Below are 23850 nucleotides of genomic sequence, written 5' to 3' on the forward strand. Positions count from 1 at the left end.
ACACACACACACACACACACACACACACACACACACACATATATACATATACATATACGAGTTGATAATAAATTAATTAAAGCAACAAAACAACTGAAGAGCCAGTTAGGAGCCGAAAGAGCTGGCTGCTTTTAGTGAGCCGAGCCAAAACAGACAGTTTTCTAAAGAGAGCCGGAATTCCCATCACTAGTCTCCACCAGCCACTGACGAAAACATGCACCTTCTGAAGTACACAGAGATTTTTATAAAAGTACAACACTGAAAAATATTTATAACGCTGAGTGTTAAAGCTGAGAAGTTATTTTCTCAGCTACTGATAGCTGCATGCAAATCCACCCGAGCTGAATGTGATATCTATTTATAGATGCAAACACCCACAGTAACGATTTGAATATTTCTGTGCAGGCATCTGAACTGTGAACTGGATGTAACAGGTACGTTAACGATGCAGCGCTCAGCTCAGAGGGAGCACTTTGAAGTGCTCATGTGATGTGGAGTCTAATTAAAAGCAAAATCAAAATTTCCAAACAACAGATTTGATAACTGTACGATAGGGTACAAACACATGACAAACGCAACATCACCAACATAATCCAGTTATAACTGTACAAATTGCCCCCATGAAGCCACACACGGACTAACAACATCATATATTTAGCAGCTATGGCAACAGGAGCAACAGAGGAGGCCCAAACGTCCAGTGTGCGTGACATGAAATCTTAAAAACAAACGCTGCTCATGAGGTTTATTTTCTCTGTTTTCCTCCTCAGCTCATGTGTTCACATGAACCACACAATTTACCAAACTCCCAGCCAACCCTTAAATCTACTTCTATCTATCTATATAACCACATCAGAAAAAAAACAAAAAAAAAAAACAGTGTTTATGCGAGAGAGACGAGTCATCGCTGATATTTAAGTCAGTGTGCTGCTGGTGACACCTTAAAGGATCATTTCACTTAATTTCAGCCAGCTTCCTTTTAATACAGGGATGTCAAACTCCGTTTATGTAGTGGGTTTGTTTTATAATAAAAAATAACCAGAAAACATTTCAATAGTAGATGTGATCTATGATAATTTATCAGTTACTTTATTACTGTGATATGATCGGGTGTGGGAGTGATGTTGGGCATCAGTGGGAAAAGCTGTAAAATTTATGAAATACAGTTTAAAGTCCAAAATGTATGTCCTCCTTCACACTTTCCTGCTGGGGCGATTCCGGCCCCCAGGCTCCCTTGTTTTAAGGTGTCTGTCTACAGCAGGGGTGGGGAAACTCAAGGCCTCGAAGGCCAGTGTCCTGCCGGTTTTAGATGTGTCCTTGATCCAACACAGCTGATTTAGATGCTAAATTACCTCCTCAACATGTCTTTAAGTTCTCCAGAGGCCTGGTAATGAACTAATCATTTGATTCAGGTGTGTTGACCCAGGGTGAGATCCAAAACCAGCAGGACACGGGCCCTCGAGGCCTGGTCTACAGGGTGAAAATGAAAACCATTGAGTAGGTACCAAACCATGCAGTTCCTCAAATGTCCACTAGAGGCTCCCATGTTACAATTTCCAGCTTTACAGCAGAGATAAATATGTTTACAGCCCAACACACAAACTGGACTCTAAAGGTCATTTCTTTTCATATCTTTATAACTCCTTAATTTGTATTTTTTAAAGGCTTAAAGTATGTATTATTAGGGGCGTGGCCTCTTTGACTGACAGCTACAGCTGTTCTAGCTGCTAGCTGTCTGCTAGGCTTCACCTTAGCTAACTGGAGTCCCTGACCTGGACGCCTGGACCGTGTTTCCATTGTAGATGGAAGATGGGCAGAATGCAGGCAGTAATCACAACCCTACAGAGACACAACACCTATTTAAAATGAACCAAATCTCCTTTGCACTTTTAATAATCAATATTTTTGCCCACTTGGTTTTCATTAACTTATTCTTTACTTCCATTAAAAAAAATTTAACCAGTTCTAATTTTCAGTAATCTTTGTGTTCATCTCTTTTAGCTCCCTTTTGGGTCTCCACCACTTTCTGATAACTTACCTACTATACATAAACAAATCTCGTTCCCCAACATTTTCCTCAACTCTTTCACCCAGTTCTTCACCTGCAACGACAACAAAGCACTCAGGTCAAATAAACCCTTCATAAAACCAAGATACAAATAATGAAGTAATTATAATGCAGACAGGAACTGAAAGAGCAACATTATGATCATAATTAACATTCTGAGAAACAAAGGGTTTAACATCCAAAGACCCACAGACAGACTAAACTTTTTATTTGTAAGATGTTTCAATCTTAATGTTTACTCATCTTAAGACTGGAAATACTCTGACTGCACTTTTCAGTTCTGATTACCAAACTATAGCCGGGCAATTCAGAGTAGGTCCTAAAAGTTTAAATTAAATACCATTTCTTTAATGAACTTTTCAGCATTTGTCCATAACAAAACACTGATTGTTTTGGATCGACCTTTTTCAATCCAGAGGGTCAAGTGATCACCAGCAGCCATGTAAACTGTCTTTTACTTTTTGTAAATTATTTAAAAAGAAATTTTACTTCCTGGATGAACTGTAAAGCTTCTATATAGCTGCTCCAAGGTTGTGGATAAAAGGACACAAAACTGGTTATTTGTTTGTTACGAGTTTAGTTTCCACTGCTGTTTTGTCATTTCCATAATGACATGCTGTCGAAAGTCTGCTTTTACGATGTTGGATCATCAAACTTTCGTTTTCAAAAGTACCTTCTGAAAGGAGTCTTCATCTGTTATGTCGTACACTAGTATGGCTCCATTGGAGTCTCTGTAGTAGATGGGACCTAAGGCGTGGAAGCGCTCCTGACCCGCTGTGTCCTGCACAACCAGACAACGTTAACACCCAAAACCTTTATTCAGAAGATCAGGAGAATAAAAACTACTTTGAACGCAGCCTTACCCATATGGCGAGGTTTACTCTTTTTCCTGTGATGTTCAGCTTCTTTGTGAGGAAGGACGCCTGCGTAGGAAGAGGACAACATGATTATTTTAATAATGTCACAAACTCAATTTGAATAAGATTCAACTGAGCAAAGTAATATTGACAGGTAGCTCAACAACTAAAAAACACAAAATAAAAATTGGATAAAATGTTAAATAAGATACTAAACAAAATAAAGCAGCAGAAAAAAAGCTCAATGAATTTCCATTAAACTAAATAAAATAAAGCATCTCACCAATTAAAAATACTAAAATATCAAAAACACAAGACAAACAGTTTGTCATGTAAATGTAAATAAAAACAGAATGTAATGATTTGTAAATCCATGAATCTCGATTTACAATAAAAGAGAGAAACGTTTAAACTGAGAAAATGAAACATTTTAATAAAAAATATGAAATCATTTTGAATTTGATACCAGCAACATGTCTCAATAAAACTGGCATGTTGCCCACACTGCAGCATCCTCTCTTCTTTTAACTACAGTCCGTAAAACATCTGGGCTGCTGTTGTTGCTGCTTTGCCATATTTTTCAATTCGCGATGCTGATGCTGTTTTCAGCTGGTGTAAGGTCCTAATTGCAGGCAGGTCTGCTGAAATATGAAGGCCTTCCCTGCCTGGACGGGAGCAGATGCTCTGTTATCTGTGTGTACCTTTCAGCATTGATGCAGCTGAATGGTTCATTTTCTCATTTTAAAACTTTTATACGTGTCCTGTTTTCTGTTGTGAATAAAACATGGGTTCATGACATTTTCAAATCATTGCATTCTGGGTTTTTTTCCATTTCTAATTTACATTTTACACTCTCACACTTTTTTTTTGGACTGGAGATAGTAAAACATAAGCGCTAGAAAATAAAATAGAAACTAAACAGTAGAAAATATGCACAATAAACTGGTGGATGGTGAAAAAAAAATAAAGTCGGAGATTATTTTAGCAGATAAATCCCCAAACATATTCTGAAACCGCTTCAGCTCTGTGCACGTGCCCTTTGACCAGAAGTTAAACCAATAATTTACGAGCATCTCTGCTAAAATCAGCCTTCTGCAACAACTTTTGTAACTTCTCACATTTTACCACAAAAACATCTGCAAGTTTTATGTTAACCTGTCAACTGATTTCTGTCGACAGTCTGCGCAGCAATAAACCAAAGACCAAAGTCCTGCCGAGCAGCAGGCTGTGGCTTTTCCCCTCCGTCCCAGTCACGTATGATTTATTGAAGCGTTCTCTGGGAAAGTCAAACCCGAGATTAAGATTTCAACATCAGCAGTAGAATTTACGTGACGGCTGGACGGAGCAGAGGGGAGAGATTTATGGTGGAGAGGTGAGAGGAAGGCTGAGAGTGGGGCTGTGACAGTATGTGATTAAGGTTGGAATTAGTGTGTAAATGTGACGTCGGTCAGCTGACTGCACTGCTCCACGAGTGCTCTGACCTCTGAGGTTTAAACCAAATCTACGGAGGCCCAAACGTGCCAAAAATGAAATCAGTAAGTGATTCTAATTCCCCCAACTGTTTACTTCAATTTTAAACCAGTTTTCCTTTTATGTGCTTTTTCTGTTTACTTCCAAAAACTGTCTGCAACATGACTGAAATGCTAAATCCAGAGTTGGATAATGATTCAGACAATTATCAGACCAGTTAGTTGAAAATGACCACAAGTTGAGCCAGTTTTATCATTTTAATATAAAGTACTGGTTCTGGGTAAACCTACAGCAGGTGAAACAAACAGCAGGAACTGGTTTAAACTCCCTAAACTCAGCGATGTCCATCAGCGGCACTGCTAATAAACATCTTTAAATCCTTCTGAACTGAGAGGATGACTGGAAAATGCATACACACAGACACTTTTCTTCACAGTCCCATGACAAATCATAACAGTTCGATAATGCAGAGCTCGTGCTGGCGAAAACAAACCATCAACAGCCTCTGGAAGTTTCTCCTAATCCTCTCATCTAAAGAATACTGAGATGCTTCGTTTGACACTCATGCTGTGCTCACACTTTAAGCTTCAGTGAGATGATCCTTCATCCACGGCCAGCAGACTCTGCAATCAGCTGGGATGCCCCTTTGTGCGTCACATGAGAGTGAGCGTAGACATGAGCCTTGCAAGTGTGATGCCGAGGTTCATTCACATGACCATGTGACTGCGACGCTGTCCACGGAAAACCTGGAGGGCTTGCTGATCCTCGTCCTCAACAAGGATCCTCCAAACAGCCGAGGCCACGAAGCAAACACAAAGACTGCATTTTTACTCTGCGGTGAACGGAGTTTGTGGCGAACCCACATCCTTCCCCAGCCTACATCCCCCACAATGCCTTTCAGCAACTCCACACATCCTCATTAAGCAGAGTTTAAGTAAGAGTCAGAGTAACATCTACAGTATAAAGTTCACAGAGGGAGAAAAAGAAAAGTATTAACTACTGCCTGCAAAGAGAGCCTAACGGGCTCAGCTGTGAGTGAAATGTTAGTACTGAGGTGGTCACTGTGTTCACTGCCTCCAGGTGAATAAAGTTCTGCTGGTCTGACGCCTCTCTCCATCTCTGCACTTTGCTATAAGTTGAGCACTAAGCATCAAACCCCAAGTGGGTGTGTGACATGATCTTTGCGTATCAGGTGATTCTTCCGCACGTATTTAAGGTTTTGTGAGCGAGCTAGTGAAATGTTATGTGTAGTTTTAACAATTGTACACACAGAAAGGTTTTTGACAGCAAAAAGCTTATCTGGTTTGTGAAGCTGAAATTAATAAATTGTGCGTAAATGATCAGTAATTATTCAGGTTTGGATGAACACATTTGTGAAATTGTTTTAGTTGAGGGCAGATTGCTCTGCATTTCTGTGGGGATTGAGCGCGAGTGCGTGCGTAAGTCCTCGAAAGTTACACAAATCGTTGCACACATTTATAAAACTTACGCCTATGCTTGTGGCTCACATTGTACAATATTGCAACACTTCGCTCTATGTAATTTCACTCTATATTTCGCAGTCGTGTTCATCTTTGGAGCAACATACTTAAGCAAGCAGGTTTTCTCAGCATAAACTGCATGAAGTCCAAACAGCACCGTGTCCTCACTGATGACACTCTGCAGTCCTGTGTGAATATTAAAGTGACTTCTTACAGCCCTGATATGGAGAAGCTCTGCAGTGATGTTCAGAAACAGAAATCACACTAAACAGTGAGAAAGGTATCATCTAATATGCTTTTATTTTGAAATAAATATCTATATATTGTGGACCCTGAGCTGGACAGTTGATTGCTGCCTGCGTCTTAATGAAAGGACACAAGATCACAGCACAGTGAAATGAAGGCATAATTCCATACAAATAGTTTTCATGATTATTATTTATATTTGTAAGTTATTCAGCCACTGCTACGTGTTATTTATATGAAACTGGCCTATTTTTAATTGATTAATTTTCCACAAGGTGTGAACTCAAATAAATCTCCCAAATGTTTTATTTAAAAACACATCTGCACATGGAAGTGTTGTTGTTTTTTTCCTCTTGAAAGCATTTTTTAAATAGTTCCTTAAAAAAAAGAGAAAGAAAAAGGTCCTAATATTCTAATTATCCCCCCCCCCCCAAACTTCAATTTGCAGTGGGGAAAGCTCAAAGTGACTCAAAGATGAAGGAAAGAGTGTCCACTCAGCAGCGTGGAGATAAAGGAGGTAAAGGTTTCTGCCTTTGCCTCACAGGGTCTCACCTTTGCTGCTTTTTCGCACTTGCCGGTCAGAGCACAACTACACACCAGGAAAACTCTCACCCATCCACCTCGATGTTCAATAAATCTATAATGTTCAAAGGTAAATTAATAAATAAAGTGTGGTGAATCCTTATCAACGGTCTAATCCTGACTCAAAGAGCTGGGACAGGTATCAGCAGACGGCGGCCAGAGGACTGCTTGTAAAACAGTAGCAGCCACACGGAAACCTGCAGGGTTTTCCTGCTGTTTCCTTTGAGCTTCTGCTCCTCGGTGAGATGTTGCTGGAAGCTGAGCAGCGCATTTACACCTGACAGCAGAGTAGACAGAAATCATTCCACAGGTGAGCGAAGCAGTCCCACATGCCCAGACACATCTGCACTGCAGGAGTCAGTTACACGCTGACGGTGAAAGAAAAGCAGCGAAGTTTCAGTTTCATTTGACTCTCAAATCATCATCGTATGCAACAAGAAATGAGGGAAAGAAATTGCGGTCTTCTGCTTCTGTTGGTTTGAAGTCCTTTAGAGGCAGAAACATTTTATCCCAGGTTTCCAAAAGCCTCAGATTCTAAATACACAGAAACTAATTAATTCTTGTGGAAAGTCAAATCACAAGGATTTAGTGTTCAGAGTTTGCATATTGACAACATTTCATCTCATGAATCATGACACACCGTTCTCCCATATATAACCTGCTTTTACATATTGGTATTGTATCAGCAAAACTGGGTCTGTATTTACTTGATATCAGATCAATACTGAAATTTGCAGTTTCACACAGCTGTATTGAGAATCCGAGACATCACGTGATCATACTGTATCATTGACTAAACTGGTCAACTGGTCAATCACAAGGTCACCCGTACCCTAAATCAGTCCCATCTTATTGGTCCTTTTGGACTCTAATGTGGCCTTTATTTACTAAACGAATATCAAGTTGAATTCAGTAGAACGTTAATCTACAGACTGACATTATATAGTCATCAGAAACGTGTTTGCAGAGCTCAAAGAGGACGCTAGAGGAAGGACTGTTTTCTGATAGACTTCTACATAATCACCAGGAGGCTCCACCTGCTGGTCACTAGAAAGAATGCAGGTGAGAGGCACTTCAGCTTCAAGTCAAGTAAGCTTCCTCCTCCCCCCCCCCCCAATCCTTCACCTGTACAAGCTTTCGTTTTTATAATCAAACAGATTGTGCAGGTCACCTTCACTTGTTTCACCCGTGTCTCTTCATCTCCTCACCTCTCTTCCCTCATGCTTCCTGTCTTTGCTACACCACTAAAAGCTTTAAAATGCTCTGTTGGGGGTTCCTGTGGGGCCACAGCTACTCTCTTTTGCCCCTGGCCCCCCTTGGAGATTAAAGCACCCGTGGTGAAAACAGTGAGTGAAGTCAGGTGTATCAGATGTATTTCTGGCTGTTTATGACCGTAAATCTCCCGGAAAAACACCTGACTTTCCCCTCCGTCATCGGATCCGGTTACAGCCACAACACCGCCGATATTTCGCAATAACTCCGCTCCCCCGGCAGGCCCGGGTCAGGAAACACAAGACTCCCCTCCACCTGCCACCTGCAACGCGATGACAAGCACGAGCCCGGCTCCTCCGCCCCTCTTACCTGTAGAGTTGTGATGTGTTTGTCGTTGAATTTGTTCTCGCAGTATCTGAGCACCAGCGACGTCTTCCCCACGCAGCCCTCCCCGAGCAGCACCACCTTGAACGAATAGGTCTTGCCGCTGTTCGCCGCCGCCATGGCTGGCAGTTAAAACTCGCACAAATCCTCCGCTTTTATCCGCAAAACGGGCGTTTTAAGGCTAGCGCTGCTAATGCTAACCCAGTCGGAAATGAAGTCCTGCGCAGCTCACATCAGCTTCCGACTTCAAAAAAGGAGCTAAAATCATGAGAGGGACAGCTCGACAGCACACACGGACCCGACTTCTACCGGAATCTACTCGCAGCTCGGAGGGAAGCGAGTCCAAACCCAGAGACAGATCGCGTTTCACCCTGTGGCCAAAGCCTGATTTTCACCCAACTAATGGCGTCTCTCTCAGCTAACAGTTAGCCGGCTAGCTCAACCAAAGATCGTGTCTGCTCGGAGGAGGACTCACTGAGCACCTTTGTTTTCGTCCTGTTGTCTGTAAAGACACAACGCAGGAAGAGCGATGGAAATACTACATTTAAGGAATCAAAAGAAAGATAGATACCAAAGTTTGAGGAAAATAGAACGTTCAACTTAAATGTCTTAAAATAGAAGACATTGAAACTTTGAAAATAGAAAAGCTTTAATCGAAAAAGTTAAAATTACAAATAACGATGACAAATGGATAAAAAAAAACGTAAATGGAAAAATAAAAACAGTAGAATTAAAACTTCAGAGAATTTAACATGAGAGAAGCAGGTGGAAACTCATTTTAAAATGTCGCAGCAGGCTGCTGCCCCTTCCTAAGCCTGGTTGTTTTGGAGGTTTATTCCTGTTAAAAGGGAGTTTTTCTTTCCTGCTGTCGCCACTTCTCTGTGTTATTGTAAGCTCTTGATCTCATAGCATAACGCACCTAAAACAAAAAGTAGAAAGTCTAAATATCAGAGGAAAAATAAAAGTAAAATTGATATGAACATGAAAACGTGAAATGTCATGACAGAAATAAAGTCAAATATGACTGTGTTGTGTCAAAATAACCACAGAAAGAACTCAAAATTAAAAAAAAAACAAAAAACAAAGGCTTGGATGGTATACAGGAAAATGATCCTAAAGGAGCAGCTGAAAGAAGAAGAATCATCTCTAGGAGTCTAAACGGTCTGATAATCCTCAAACATTCAGGGGGAAAAAATTAATAAAAAATAAAAAATAATTAAAGACGCCAAAATAATTACATAAGATATCAAAACAGTAAGAGTAACTTTGATATTTTATTCAATACGTGTGTGTGTTTTGTGGGGATGGCAAATGCTATCATTTTTCTGTAAACTAAATTTACCTACGCGTACAAATAAAGTAGCCTTGAACCTTTAATGTTAAAAAAATACAGAAAAGGAAGAAGACGATGTAAAAATTACATAAAATATACATTTTTGATTTGTGAATAATTTTAACATTTTACTTCTTTATTTCATATGTTTTATTTCTGAACCTTTCTTGCCGTATTTGTCTCTGGATTTGTGAACTTCCTTCTTTGCTGGTCGATCGGCACTGCCTGGGCCTCTGAAGCAGCAGCAGAGTGAGAGCTCCTCGCTGCAGAGTCACATGATGAGCTCCGTCAGCGCTGTTGGCTCATCACAGACTGTAAAGCATATTTATGTTTAATATTTATATCCAGTCTGTGGTTCAACAGTCAACTCCTGAGCTAAAAGGGAAAAAAGAGAGCTTTTTACAGAACAAGTCAAAAACATGAGACAAAAACTACAGAATTGTATTCAGTGTCTTAAAATTATGAGAATAATAAGTGTTTTAATGTTTTGCCTTTTTTAAATAAAAAATGAGATAAATTATTTAAAAAGTGATAATTTCACATAAAAAGCAATATAAATAGCTGAAATTTTTGCAAAGTAATTGTCAGTTTCTACTGCTCCAATCAAAGCTATAAAATAGTCTTTAAATATGACATGAAAACCATTATTGACGACTTGAAAATAAAAATGGTTAAAAAATGTAAAACAAAATTTGTGTGATTTGGTTAGTAATGAACTCAAACTAATTTTTAGATGGAAAAAGTCAACAGTTGTACTTAGTACAAATTATGAGATAAAAATGAAAATGTTGATCTGCTAAGTGAAATTATAAGAAAAATATTAAGCATTTTTGTCTTGGAAAAAACTCGTGTTGAATAAAATCGACGAGAAAGTTCAAAGATCAAAGTCAGATAATAAGGTTACATGTTTATCTGTATATGAAATTTAAAAAATCAAACATCTAATAACTCCAACATCCAGCATGCTTTGCTTCTTTTATTTTTCATATAAACCTCAGATGATGAAATATAAAGAGCTGTCATGTGGAGTTTTACAGCCCTGACACGAGCCTGGTTTTCCTGTTGGACGCCTTCAAGGACGCATGGAAACAAAAAACAACTTGTTTTTCCGTCTCTGACTGCAGTGAAGCTGCTTAGCCACTAGAGGGCAGAGTCCCATTGAAAACAGGAACAGATTCATGTTTAGGAGGGTGGAAGAAAAGAACAAAAGCTGCAAAACAACCTCAAGTACAAAGAAGCTTAAAAAGACCAGAGACAGGCCCAGAGTGACCACAGAGAGGAAACAAAGCATCAAACACAACAAACAAAAGAGGGATACATGCAAAATGACACAGAAAAAAACAAATGACCAAAAAAAGGTTTCAATAAAATATGGAAATAAAACAAAAAAACCAAAAACTGAAACATCACACAAACAGAACAGACAAAACAAAAATATCAACAAAAACCTGAAAAACAAACACAAAAGAAGCACAAATGACAAAAAAGAGATGCAGAATGTTCAGAAATATACTGAAAATGACAGCAAAGACACAAAGCGATGCTAAAGAGAAACAAAAAGCTGCAAAAAATATGCAAAGCAATTACAAAAAAGAACTTGAAAGAAAAATGAATGCAGCCAAACCACAAGGAAACAGACAGAAAAGAGATACAACGTAGACACAAGGTGCAAAATTATCGAACATGCCATCACAGAAATAAAATAAACAACATAGAAACTGAAAGATTAACATAAGTTTGTATGTCTTTTGTTTATTTTAAACTAGGTGATTTATCACTGTGGTCCAGACAAAGTGAAGCAACCTGGTCACAAAATAAATAGTTTCCTTCATAAATATTTCATTTTTTTCTTGTAAATTTACATTTCTGAATTTTTCCCATGAGTTCTGTTTTTTTTGTCATTTAACTAATCAGAAAGACAGAAATCTTTCCTGCTTTCACACAGGTTTCTTCATACTGTTGCATCATGTTGTGTGTGTGTGTGTGTGTGTGTGTGTGTGTGTGTGTGTGTGTGTGTGTGTGTGTGTGTGTGTGGTGACAACTATTATATGTCAGCTTTACCTCACCCCCACCCCTTTGTGTCTTATTTCCTTGAAACTTGCAGCAGGATCTCAGAACTGCTAACCATTAACATCAAATTAGTGTACAGGTTTACCTGACTTTGTGAGGACTTAAGTTGTTTTCAGGCCTTGTGGGGAGATGTGAGAGATCAGACTTTTCTGATTTCAGGGTTCATGGAAGGCTGAATTACCAGGAATCCCTAAAAGTCAGGCTAGCATTACTCTGCCTCGATATACTGAACAAGTATATCATCAGATTACTGACCAATTTGTTAGGTGCACCTTGCTAGTGCTGGATTTGATTGTTTTTTGCCTTCAGAGCTGCTTTAATTCTTCATGTTGGAAACATTTCTCAGAGATTTTGGTTCTTGTAAATGTGACAGCATCACACAGTTGCTGCAGATTTGTCAGCTCCACATCCATGAGTGAATCTCCCGTTCCAACTCCAATCTCAAAAGGTGCTCTGTTTGACTGAGATCTGCTGACTGTGGAGGATATTTGAGTACAGTGAACTCATTGTTCAAGAAACCAGTTATAGATGATTTGACCTTCGTGCTATGGTGCGTTATTCTGCTAGAAGCAGCATCATTAGATGGACTGTTTTGGTCTTCAGGGGATGGAAACTAAAAGCAGCCTGACCTTTGACAGAAGGTAGGATGGATGCTTTCTTGCTTGCCCCAAATTCTAATCCTACGTCCTGAATGTCGCAGAAGAACTGGAGACTTACTAGACCAGACAACATTTTTCCATCTTCTAGTCTCCAGTTTTAGTCAACCTGTGAAAACTGTAGTCTCAGTTTCATGTTCTTAGCTGACAGAAGCACCACCTGGTGTGGCCTTCTGCTGCTGTAGCCTGCTTCAGTGGGTCGTCTTGACCATGTCTTTATGCCTAAAAGCTTTGAGCTGCTGTGATGTGATGGTAAATCATATATTTCTGTTTACAAGCAGCTGAAAAGGTCTACCTAATAATGTAGATGGTTGAGTATATATAAGAAGAATATAAACAAGAAATAAATCACAACATTCAACCAATTTATTACATGTGAAATTTATGTTTTTACTCAAAAAGCTGGATTGTTGATGCATTGACCACAAAGAGACACAAATCAAAGCAAACACCCTCCAATAAATATAAAATAAAAGAAAGAGACTAAGAAGATGAAAAATACACAAATTAGACAAATGAAAAGCAAAACAACCTGAAAAGAATCTGACAGCAAATCAGAAAGGAAATCAGTCTGTTATGGCTGAGTTTAATTACTTTAATTACAATGCTGTGACCTCACTGAGCCTCTCCATGCAGAAAAAAGTTTTTTTTCTAGCCCCTCGTGTTCTGGGTGAAGTGCCCCAAAAACCTCCAAATACAAAATACCTGAAACCCTCATTATGGTGTATTCCAGTATTCAAACATAATCTTTTCTAATCACAGCCGAACAGTTTTATTTATTAAAAAAAATATCCTGTCCTGATGTGGGATTCAATAATTCACCAAAAGCTCCAAAACTACTATTTTCCATCCTTTAAAAGTCAAAAATCTTCCATTGGTGTATATGAATCAGTTGACAATCAGTTCATGAAATTTAACCGTGGCTCTTTATTATGAAGGGCCCAGAGATAATATATTCAAGTTTAAAGACCAACAGGTATGAAATCACTGGCTAAAAGCTAATGGATACTCCAGAAAATAGTGTCACCATTCCCGGAAGATCCTTCAGACCTCTGTGCACAAATAGCAGGATGATATATATATTATATTCAATGACTTAGACTAAATGAGCTCAGTATAAGGTGAATGCATACTAAACATACTAAACATTCCATTAAATGTTTACATTGTATTTATAGAATGAAATTAAATGGAAACTTTTACATGTGATTGAATTAGTTAAAGTCAAGCCATTTTTTAATGTTAAGTCTCTGTCTTTCCCAGAGGAGCATCAGTAGGAAATACAGATTCTCAGATGTGACTTTATTCACTTTTTTGTTTTTTCTTGTTGACTACAATTTCTTTTTTATAATAATGTTATCTGAAATCTTTAATATGTGATTAATCTTTAATCCTAAAACCGGACATGTCGTTATACTTTATTCACCTTATATCAAATTTGCACAACATTTGAATTCAGTTTTTATGTTTAATCTATTTAATCTTTACTCTCAGATCATTAAAAGCCACAGTTCAAAGAATACAAACTACCATATGCACATCTAAATAATAATTTAATGAGGTAATAATTATAACATATCAGATTTTATGATGTGTAATAACAGGGCTGCTACATGTTAACATGTACTGTCAGCTTTCTTTGGCTTCAAATACTAATATTTTTCCAGTTTTAGTGTGCACATGTTCATACAGCATTTTAAGTACTAAACTGCCATTTGGTGCTTTTCCTGTTACTAATACTCATACAGCTTATTTGCCAGCAGCTGTGTTACTTTCCGTCTGTATTGCGTTTATAATCGCTTCATATTATTCTAATACTGTACTTTTCTCTTCCTTGCTCTGCTGCCAGCACATTTATCCCTCTTTGTGATTGGTCAGGTGCTGCCAGCACCACCCCTTTCTTGTAGCTTGACTATTGAAACCTGGGCTGACTTACAGAGTTGACATATGACCTCTGAGCCTGATTGCTGATATCAGGTTAAGTGAAGGTAATGAAAGCTATGCTGGCTAGGATGAGCTTGCTTTGTAGCACAGGGCTCTGGAATATGAATAACAAGATTACTTGCTGAGACTGTTTTGTGCAACCCTAATTTTTTGCAGACAGGTTAAAAAATACTGTGATTAACAGCTGAAAAACATTAGCACTGTTAAGTTATTTGTTATAGTTATGTTTTGTTTCAATGGAATGTAAAAGAGAAAAAAATAGCTACAATAAATAAGCATATCAACATCAGCTATGAGACAAATAGCTGTTGGGGGGGGCAACTAAACAGGTCGGCACTCTGTTGCAGAGCGAACAAGCTAGGCTCGTTGGTGGCACTGCAGGCCAAGAGCAAAGAGATGGAGAAGATGGTTCAGCTCATTATCAACATCATTTAAAAAAAAACAACCTGCAAGTTTATGCATAAAATGCATGAAATTCTTTAAATGTCTTTCATGTTTCCACAGCTTATAAGAAGTGAGTTTCAAATGTGAGTGCAGGTTTCCTTTGAGCACTTGGAAGGATGCACTAATCAGATGGATTTTGGGGTCCTTTCTGAGGAAAATTTAAACCTCAGACTCTAATTTTTAACAGACTCAGCTTCATTAAACCATTTGAAAGGATTCGGTTTAATTGAGTTTTATTTATATAGCACCAAATCATAACATCAGTTGCATCGAATTGCTTTATATTGTAAAGACCCTACAATAACAGAGAGAAATCCCCAACAACAAAATGAAGAGCTCGATGAGCAAGCACTTTGCTGACAGAGGGAAGGAAAAACTTACTTTTAACGGGAAGAAACCTCTGGCAGAGCCAGGCTCAGCGACCGACTGTGGGTGTGAGGAAGTTTCCTAGGTCTTGTTATAAGAAGCATGCTACTAAACAATAGTTAAAACAGTAGAAATAATAAGAATAAATACTAAAGTAAATAAAAAGTAGATAATAAATGTCCTATATCAATTTGTGGTGGAAATTACTTTTTTATGTGAAGGAAACTGAAGTTAATCCTCTCCTGTACGTTTTTATTGGGGGGGGGGGGGACATGCATGTGACATAAATAATGAGGGACATGCTCTGTGGATTTTAATATTTACTTGTTTTTTCACTGCTGCTATTAAAAATCACGGCACACGCAGAAGCAGAGACACGCCGCCTATATAAAGTGAACCACGGTTTACACACTCCTGTAGAGTGAGTGGAGGGACACACACACGCACACTCTTGCTGTGCAGCTCCACGCGTTCAGCCTGGAAAGCGACCAAACTTCAGACAACCTGCACTTTTATTCCACTCTTCAAATCCTCTTTGTGCTCCACTTTACATCCGGATCAGAGGAAGTTAAAACTGAGCGGTTTCCAGTTTGCTTCTGGTGAGTAGGGACCAAAAACCACCACAACGTGATCCGGATCCCAGGCTGCAACTTTATATTTCCACATCACTTCTGACTGAAACTTTCACCCTGCAGAGACAGACCACGCAGGACATGCTAGGGTTTGTGCCTGTCCTAGCCGCCTTTGCGCTGCTCTCGGTGGGCTTCAGGAGCGCCGGGGCTGAGCTGGAGATGCGGAGCTCCGCCGTGCCCGCGGTGCAGAGAGCTGCAGCTGGGTTGAACAGCTCCGGGGACGAGGTCGGGGGAGCGGGGCGGACCAGCTGCCCTGGCCGCTGCCGGTGTGAGGTGGACGGGCTGCTGCACTGGGTGGACTGTTCGGACCTGGGCCTCCGGGAAATACCGAGCAACCTGAGCGTCTTCACATCTTACCTGTAAGTCAGCAGCGAAGGTTTTCGTTTTCTTTAAGGTAACCTGTTGATCCAAAGTCTGCACAAAGTAAGTGTTGTGTGTGTGTGTGTGTGTGTGTGTGTGTGTGTGTGTGTGTGCCTGCGCGCGCACGGGTGATGTTATGTAGTGGTGAGAAACGGAACACCTGTCCTCTGTGCCTGTTTTTCGGGTGCATGTCAGGTGCTGTGGTTCATGATGTTTAAGGAAAAACATTTAATCTGCAGAGACCCAGAGTGCATCACTGAATTTACACCTGGAGACAAAAATAAGTTCCCAAATTCAACCACAGCACAAATGAAGCTGCAGTTCCCCGAATGCCCACTTGAGGCAGTCTCCAACAGTGGGTCAGTCCCCATAGATTCCCATATTACAATGTCCAACGTTAGAGGAGAGAAAACACGTTCACAGCCTGATACAAAAACACCTTTGCTCTCTTCACTAACTGCTGCAGTAGGATTATTTTTTATATAACTTAAAGAATTAAAATTTGAGTAAAAGCCATTACACACCGAGGACAAACAGGGACACGACATTCAGAATTTTTCAGATCTGAACTTGTTGCATTTTTTACAGAAAATTCACCCTCAAAAAACACACACTGTGAAAAAAATGAAGTGGACACCAAGCGATGAAGAGCTGGTCCTGATGTTTCTAAACAAGAAAAGGAAGAAACTGAGATTCTGGGTTCATCTAATTCTCAGGAGAAGGCAGAAGTAGGGTCAGTTTCATGGTTTGACCCAGGAGTTGAATCTGTGTTGCACAGCTGCTTTTGTGTACATTTCAGGATGTTGGTGGGGCAGTATGAACTCTCGTTAGCAGGGTTCGGACCACGTAAGAGAAGGCATAGAAATCATTTCAGAGAGCCTACTGACCTGAGCAGTGTCTATGTGTATGTCTGAGGTTCAAAAAATAATAAATGCCGCAAATTCGTCCATCAAAATTACGGCAGTGTTGTGAACAGCTGCCAAATGGCTGCTCTCGGGGGACTCTAAGTGTTAAGAATAGGTGAGTCCAAAAAAAATTTTTTATGCTTGAAATATTACACGGATTTTATGAGTCCGGCCTTAACACTTAAAAGTTCATGTCTTAGCTGAATCTATAACCAGGTACATTGCACAGACTGCAGGGTAAGAGTGCCAACATCAGGACAGGTGTTATTTCGGAAACCGTTTTCAGCCAAGACTCATTGAAGAAGCTCCTGGAGTTTTTCAAGTGATTCTATTCTTTCTACGTTTAGACAAATTTGGAGAGGTTTCAGCAGTTTTAAAGGAGCTCTGATATTTCAGGTTTCATTCTTTAAAGGCATTTAAGAGATTTTTAATTGTTTCAGGAACCTGTTGAAGGAGTTCTTAAAGTTTTCTAAATGGTTGTGCTGACTGGAAAAAATAATTGGATGATCGACAGATTATCAACTTTGAAGAGTATAAGAACAGTTTTAATAAGGTTTCAAGACCTTTGAAGAAGATTACCTCGTTTATCAGGAAGTTATCCCTTGGCAATACCTAGGAATGTATTGGAGTTTTCTCTTTGCTTCTGTGATCCTTAAAAGAGACTTCTCAAGTACATCAGGGATATCAGGGAATTCTTGTAGATGTTTTGATAGTTTCTCTGAAGCTTTAGGATTGTAGAATTCTAACATACATTTAGAGACATTGAAGATTCTTTAAAGGACTTTTAATTTATTCCTCTACAGGCAAACAGGAATGTGTGGACTGACAATGTTTCAAGGGTGTTGAAACATCAGAAGACAATTTGGTGTCTTCTGATAGAGGATTAACAGATCCTTGAGTTTAGCCCACAAATGTAGAGTTTCCTGGAGGTTTTGAGAAGGTTAGAGGGATTTCTCAAGAGGTGCAGCTGGTGAAAGAGTTTTGCAGAAGCTCCAGGCGTTCTTCAGGAAGTTTTGGTTGTGGATCCTAGGGTGCACATGAAGGTAAATAAAGAGGTTTGATGTTTAAGGACGTTTCGTCACATTCAGTGATCTCTAAAGAGGCTCCTGGAACAATTCAAGCTGTTTCATTGTTTTTGAGGAGGGAGTTTTCAGGTGTGCTTAGAGACATTTCATTTAGTTTTACAGAAACGCTAAACTTTCAGGAACACCTGAAAGGGGTCTTTAAAGATTAATGGAAGCTTGGGTGCTATGACAGCTTATTGGATCGCATCATAATAAAAGCTAAACAGCCCGAAAAATGGACTCAGTGGAATTTTAAATGTAGACGACTGGGAAAGTCTTTGAAGAATACACCCCAAAAGTGAACGTATACAAAAAGTTTGATGTTTGATCCTTGAGGACTTCTTTTCAGCTTCAGTGAGTCTTAGAAAGTTATTCTGGACTTTTGAAAGAGGTTCCACAGGTTTTTTGAGGCTTCTGGTGTCCTCCGGGAAGACGTTTTATGGCTGCTTAAAGAAGTTCTACAGATTTCTGTGGCCATGTAACAACAGTATTTGCGAAGTTTTAGTGTTTCTACTTGAGTGTAAACTACTGTTAAAGCAAGACACTTAAATGAATTCAAATCCATTTCACCTCACAGCAGGTCATCGGCCTCGATACAGGACTTGTTTCAGCTTCTGCAAAAGCATTACGTCATTGTACTTTGTGTGTGTGTGGAAGGAAAACCTGCTCGTCTTGGCTGTAGCTGCAAAGCAGCACAATGTCCAGGATTTAAATTTCACTCTCATTAAAGAAAACCTTCCCCTATTCAGAACAGCCGTGTGTGTGTGTGTGTGTGTGTGTGTGTGTGTGTGTGTGTGTGTGTGTGTGTGTGTGTGTGTGTGTGTGCTTCACAGTGAAAGCACTTTCCTTACAGTTCGTCCACGACAGGCAGATGGACACACACAAACCCACTCACACAGCGACTGCCAATCAAAGAGTCTTTGTGTCTTTATTAAAGCTCCAATCAGGAATCGAATCCAACAAAACATCAAGGAGTTCCTGTGTCTTTCTTTGTTTTGGAGACTAACCAGATAAATTTTTACATTTTTGTTTTGGTGCAAAAAAACCCCAACAAAACCCTGCATCCACAGAATGGACCTGCTCTAAAAACCTAAAACTAAACATGAGTCATTATTTTTATTATTACTAAATGTAAATGCTGGAAATCAAAACTGCTTAATTGATGAAGAAATTACAAAGGAATAGTCCACACCTGTCCAAACAGTTTAAAGTCAGCTGCTCACTTACTATGGTTCTTTGAAAAGAATATGCATTAATGTAATATCTTCAAATGAAACCTTCAAATTATAATACATTTGCGATATAGTCCTTTTTTCTGGCGTTAAACAAATGTGTCCATTTCTATTCTGTTTTTGATATTTGTAACCTAGAAAATTGGGGACATTAGGCCACTTTAAATTTTTTTCCACATATCAAACAAGGATCAACAGAAAATACCTTCTGTCTGAAAGTCAGCCGTGGGGAGAGCAGCAGTGCAACCACATCAATGACATTGATTAATTCGGAACAGCATGAAAAGGAGGAGCCAGATGGAAGTGGTTTGCAAAGTGGCTTGCAGATGTGCCGCAACTGTAGGTGGTCTAAAGCAGCCTAAATATGCCCACGGTATAAGATTCACCGACTGGATATGAAGATGTGAATATGTAAAAGGCTTAAGACTGATGGTGTTTGTGGCTTGACTTGACCTGAACTAACGCTACGCTCAGTTTATTAATAGTAACTGGTATGAAGAGAACATGCCCCAATTTAAATACTTGGCCAATTCAATGGCCAATTAGCATATGTCAGCAGAATGTTAGCAATATAAGGACAAAATCAGCTTCACTTTAAGACAAATTAAAGAATAATAGGTTGACCAATTGCATTTATTTCCAAAAAAGGTTTTAAAAATTCATTTTTATTTACGAAAACCTTTTTTGAGAAGCTGCTCTCTCCTTAGTGTCCTCTGGGTGAATTGAAGCGCTTAGACATGAATAGCTTCTCATAAGTTGGGTTTGTCTTAAATTCAGTCCTCCTGAGCACGTGCTTATAGTATACAACTGGGGTGCCCAATCCCAGTCCTTGAGAGCTACCGTCCTGCAGCTTTTAGACGCATCCTTCTTCTGACACACCTGAATCAACTGAATGCCTTGTTATCAGGCCTTTGCCAAACTTGATGGCATGCTGAAGAGGTAATCACACCATTTGATTCAGCTGTGTTGGAGTAGGGATGCATCTAAAAGCTGCAGGATAGTAGATCTCGAGGACTGGGATTGGGCACCCCTGGTATACAAGAAGCCGTAGAACACCATCAAAGAGAAACAACTATACTCAGCTTTTTGTTATCAATTTGATGCAACAGATCTTGAAAGCAAAAGTTTTGATTCAAACAGATGAAAACTGTTGATGACAAACAGTTGATGAGTTTGTTGTTGTCTATGATCAGGACTTGTTATGTCACTTTTTTGAAACCAGAAACAATCAATTAAAATATCAGCTCGAATGTCCTGTTGTGATTTTGTGCCTCCTGGTTTGTTGTGAGAACTTTAAGGGACCTTCTGAGGAAAGCAACTGATCTCAGAGTCGCTTTACAATCTCCTTCAGTCTGTCTGTCTGTTTGACCGCCGTCAGTCTGAATACTGCCATCTGTCAATGCCTTTGTGTGTGTGTGTGTGTGTGTGTGTGTGTGTGTGTGTGTGTGTGTGTGTGCATACACTTGCTGCATGCCTAAGCAGAGCTGCCTGAAGTCTGAATGGGCCTGGAAGTCTCTATTCTACGTGTGACTGACAGCAGCAACACAGGAATGCATTTAGCCTCAATGTGATGAATGGACTGATGTATATATGAAGGTTTCTGTAGCCACGCCCCTTCTGGCAGCCATATTGGACATCCCGAGCCCTGAGCATATAAATCATGTCTGCACTTTCCTACACTAACAGCTCTAAAATTAAATGAATTTCCAGGTAATGCAGATGTTTAGCAAGAGTGAACTTCCTGACCTTTCACGTGACATCACAGGAAGGTAGGTAGCCCGTTTACAGTCCTGAGTGTTTGCACGTCTGCACTAGTGGAGTCTTAGTGTGAGGGAGCTCCATTGGTTTGAGCTCAGCTGTCATCAGATGGTCCTTGTGGATGCCACGGTCCACTGCACACTCACACAGTTAGTTAAAAGAGGACGTGACAGACAGGTAAATGGACTACCTGTCTTCCTGTGGGGGTATGGGAGAGGTCAGGCAGACAATAGAAAGTGATACTGAAATAGCCTTAAGCTATCAGAGATAATTGATTTAAACTCCACAACCGTGAGGCCACAATAAAAATGTTCATCAGCATTTGGACATTTCTACTCCTAGATCTTAAAATCTGAGGTCAAAACATCCCAGCAAGTAAGCTACACTGATATTACTGAAGCTGTTTTAAAAGGCTGCGTTAAATTGCTAAATGCAGGCACAATGAATGTGGTTCCTTTATCTCGCTTTTAGAAAAACTTTGGACACTAAAAAAATGGTAATGAAAGGATGAGATTACACTGTATATTGAAAATGTGAGCTCATTTTGATTCCTGTAGTCCTGAAAACTTAGTGTTAACTGCTTGACAGCTCAGGACCTGATTGTCAGATTTTTCAGCTCTTTAATCTTCTAAATGTTTTCAGTGGGTGACATGTCTGGACTGCAGGCAGCTGGTTCTTTACCCGTTGTCTAAAACAAGTAGAATATATTTTTACAGTCTTGCTTTTCGGAGAAGACAAAGGTTTATTTAGCGGTTTATGTTCCACCAAACTTTGCACATCTTTCACTATTAATGGTGCCTTCACAGACTGAGCATCCCACCTGGACTAAATGCCTCCCTGTAACTTGTGTTGAACTATCTGATGGGATTATGTTGCTGAAATAATAAAAAAATAAAATGGATGACAGCATATGTTGGTCCAAGAAACTGTAGATCACTCAGCATTAGTGGTATTACCAACATGAATGCTGGATTTGAACTGTGGTGTGATTGTTGCGCTTTTCTTAGATGTCCTAAAAGAATCTCCGGTTTTTTGGCCAGACTACAGGACGGTTTTCCACTTTGCCATCTTAAATCAGTTTTTTTCCCAGGAAAGGCGGTTGGTGACATTTCTGTATCCTATTTTAAACTTGTAGGAGGCTGTGGCTCAGGAGGTAGATTGGATTATGTCGTAACTGGAAGGTTGGTTGCTTGATATTTGGCACATTCAGTCCACATGTTGAATTGTCCTTAAGCAACTGCTTCTGATGTATGAATCTGAGTGTTACTGTGTGCATGATAGGAAAAGCTTAAGGGATGGAGTAAAGTGTTGGATGAATGAGGCTTGTAGTACCTTTTCATGTTTAATTTGGGATGCAGAGATGAACTGTGTTCGATGATGATGATGGTTTTCAGAAGTGTTTCTGAGCCCATGCAGGAGTTCCCACCACAGAATCAGGTCTGTTTTTAATGCAGCGCTGCCTGAGGACCCAAGGACCACCAACATTTAACTTGCAGCTTTGTCTATTTGCACAGGAACTTGTCTGAATCTTTGTTATTTTGAACATTTACTATTTTTAAATGCTTATAGCTTCAAATGATTTGGAAAACATCCTGTTTTTATCCCGTGGTGAGAGATTTGATTACAGGTACAGCCTGGTCCTGACTGCTGTTTGCATCTTTGGTAAGAAGAAGCAAACACATTCTTGAAGCTGTGATTGCAGCTTTCCTCATTGCTGCAGCTTCACGTTGTTGCTCTCTCTTATCTCTGCTACTACGTTAAAAACACGGATCGTCACACCTTCAGACTTTTGTACTGTTTCTAAAGCTCTGAGCATTTTTGCTACACAGGGGACCAGAACTAATGTCTTAGACAGATAAACTCTTGATGTCTAGATTCATAAACATTTGTTCTTATTTCACTGACTGAGCAGCTCGTTTTAGGCGATCATCTGCGCCTCAGGTTACCTTCGTGGACACACAAACACAGATCTGACAGAGCTGCTGTTTATCTTGAGGTATCTTTTCCTTTTGGAGGAGACGACACAGACTGATTGAACCGACCGGGGAATAAACCTCCTGATGTTCTCTCGCCTCGGGGGGCCCCCCGCTGACCCACCCCCGAAAGACTGAAAGAAAGGCAAAAAGAAAGAGCAAAAAAAGACAAAAACTGAGAGAGGCCTCGCTGTCACACTACGCCTCCAAACTACACAGTTCCCTTTTCTTTTTTTTCTCCAGAGTTTGTCTTTCTGCAGCCCGCCGACATTTGAATAATCGTCTGATATCCATCAGTTTGAGCCTGAGGAGACGGAAAATAGACAACACACACACAAAGCTTCGTCCACCACAACATCGAGAGGGAAAAACACACAACATGGATAATGTATTCGTCTTTTCTTTCATCCTTCTGTTCGCCTTGTTCTTCATATGTGCCTCTCTTTCTCCTCCAGAAAAAAAACAACTCAGAAAATATTCAAGCGTCTGCCTTAAAGATCTTTTGGAAAAGTTTTGATCCGGTACTTTAAATTTACAGCATCAACAGTTTGCTGTACTTCAAGGTCCAGGAAAAGTCAAAGATCCTGAAAGAGTTTCTGGGAAGTTCATAAAGTATTACAATTTATCGTCAAAATATTTCAGAGTAATTCAACATTTTCCTTAAATTCTTGACTTCATGCACTTTATTGCCCCAAAAACCCTGCAGTTATTAAATCTTTATTAAACCTTTAGAGCCGATCGGAGCGGACACGCTCTGTTTTGCGTAACTATTTTTAAATCCCAGTAGCACTGCAACCACGTAAGCTAGCGCAA

General features: G+C 39.7%; 2 protein-coding genes across 2 annotated transcripts in view; one reads left to right on the plus strand and one right to left on the minus strand.

The window, feature by feature from the left end:
• The window catches only part of rab21 (RAB21, member RAS oncogene family), a 13126-nt gene extending 4263 nt beyond the window's left edge, over positions 1–8863 (minus strand). The window contains exons 1-4 of the mRNA XM_005742291.2: positions 8286–8863; positions 2932–2991; positions 2742–2849; positions 2039–2102 (exon numbers count right to left, since the gene is read on the minus strand). Of these exons, the coding sequence (XP_005742348.1) occupies positions 2039–2102; positions 2742–2849; positions 2932–2991; positions 8286–8420 (367 nt within the window). The 5' untranslated portion in view covers positions 8421–8863. The remainder of the gene's footprint in view (positions 1–2038; positions 2103–2741; positions 2850–2931; positions 2992–8285) is intronic.
• Positions 8864–15507: 6644 nt separating this feature from the next.
• LOC102205923 (leucine-rich repeat-containing G-protein coupled receptor 5) overlaps positions 15508–23850 on the plus strand; it is a 57238-nt gene continuing 48895 nt past the window's right edge. Inside the window, exons 1-2 of the mRNA XM_005742292.1 lie at positions 15508–15712; positions 15809–16104. Coding sequence (XP_005742349.1) covers positions 15827–16104 — 278 coding nt within the window. The 5' untranslated portion in view covers positions 15508–15712; positions 15809–15826. The remainder of the gene's footprint in view (positions 15713–15808; positions 16105–23850) is intronic.

Source organism: Pundamilia nyererei, unplaced genomic scaffold (genome assembly GCF_000239375.1).
Source record: "Pundamilia nyererei isolate P.nyererei 1_Seehausen unplaced genomic scaffold, PunNye1.0 scaffold00119, whole genome shotgun sequence".
NCBI classification, from domain to species: Eukaryota; Metazoa; Chordata; class Actinopteri; order Cichliformes; family Cichlidae; genus Pundamilia; species Pundamilia nyererei.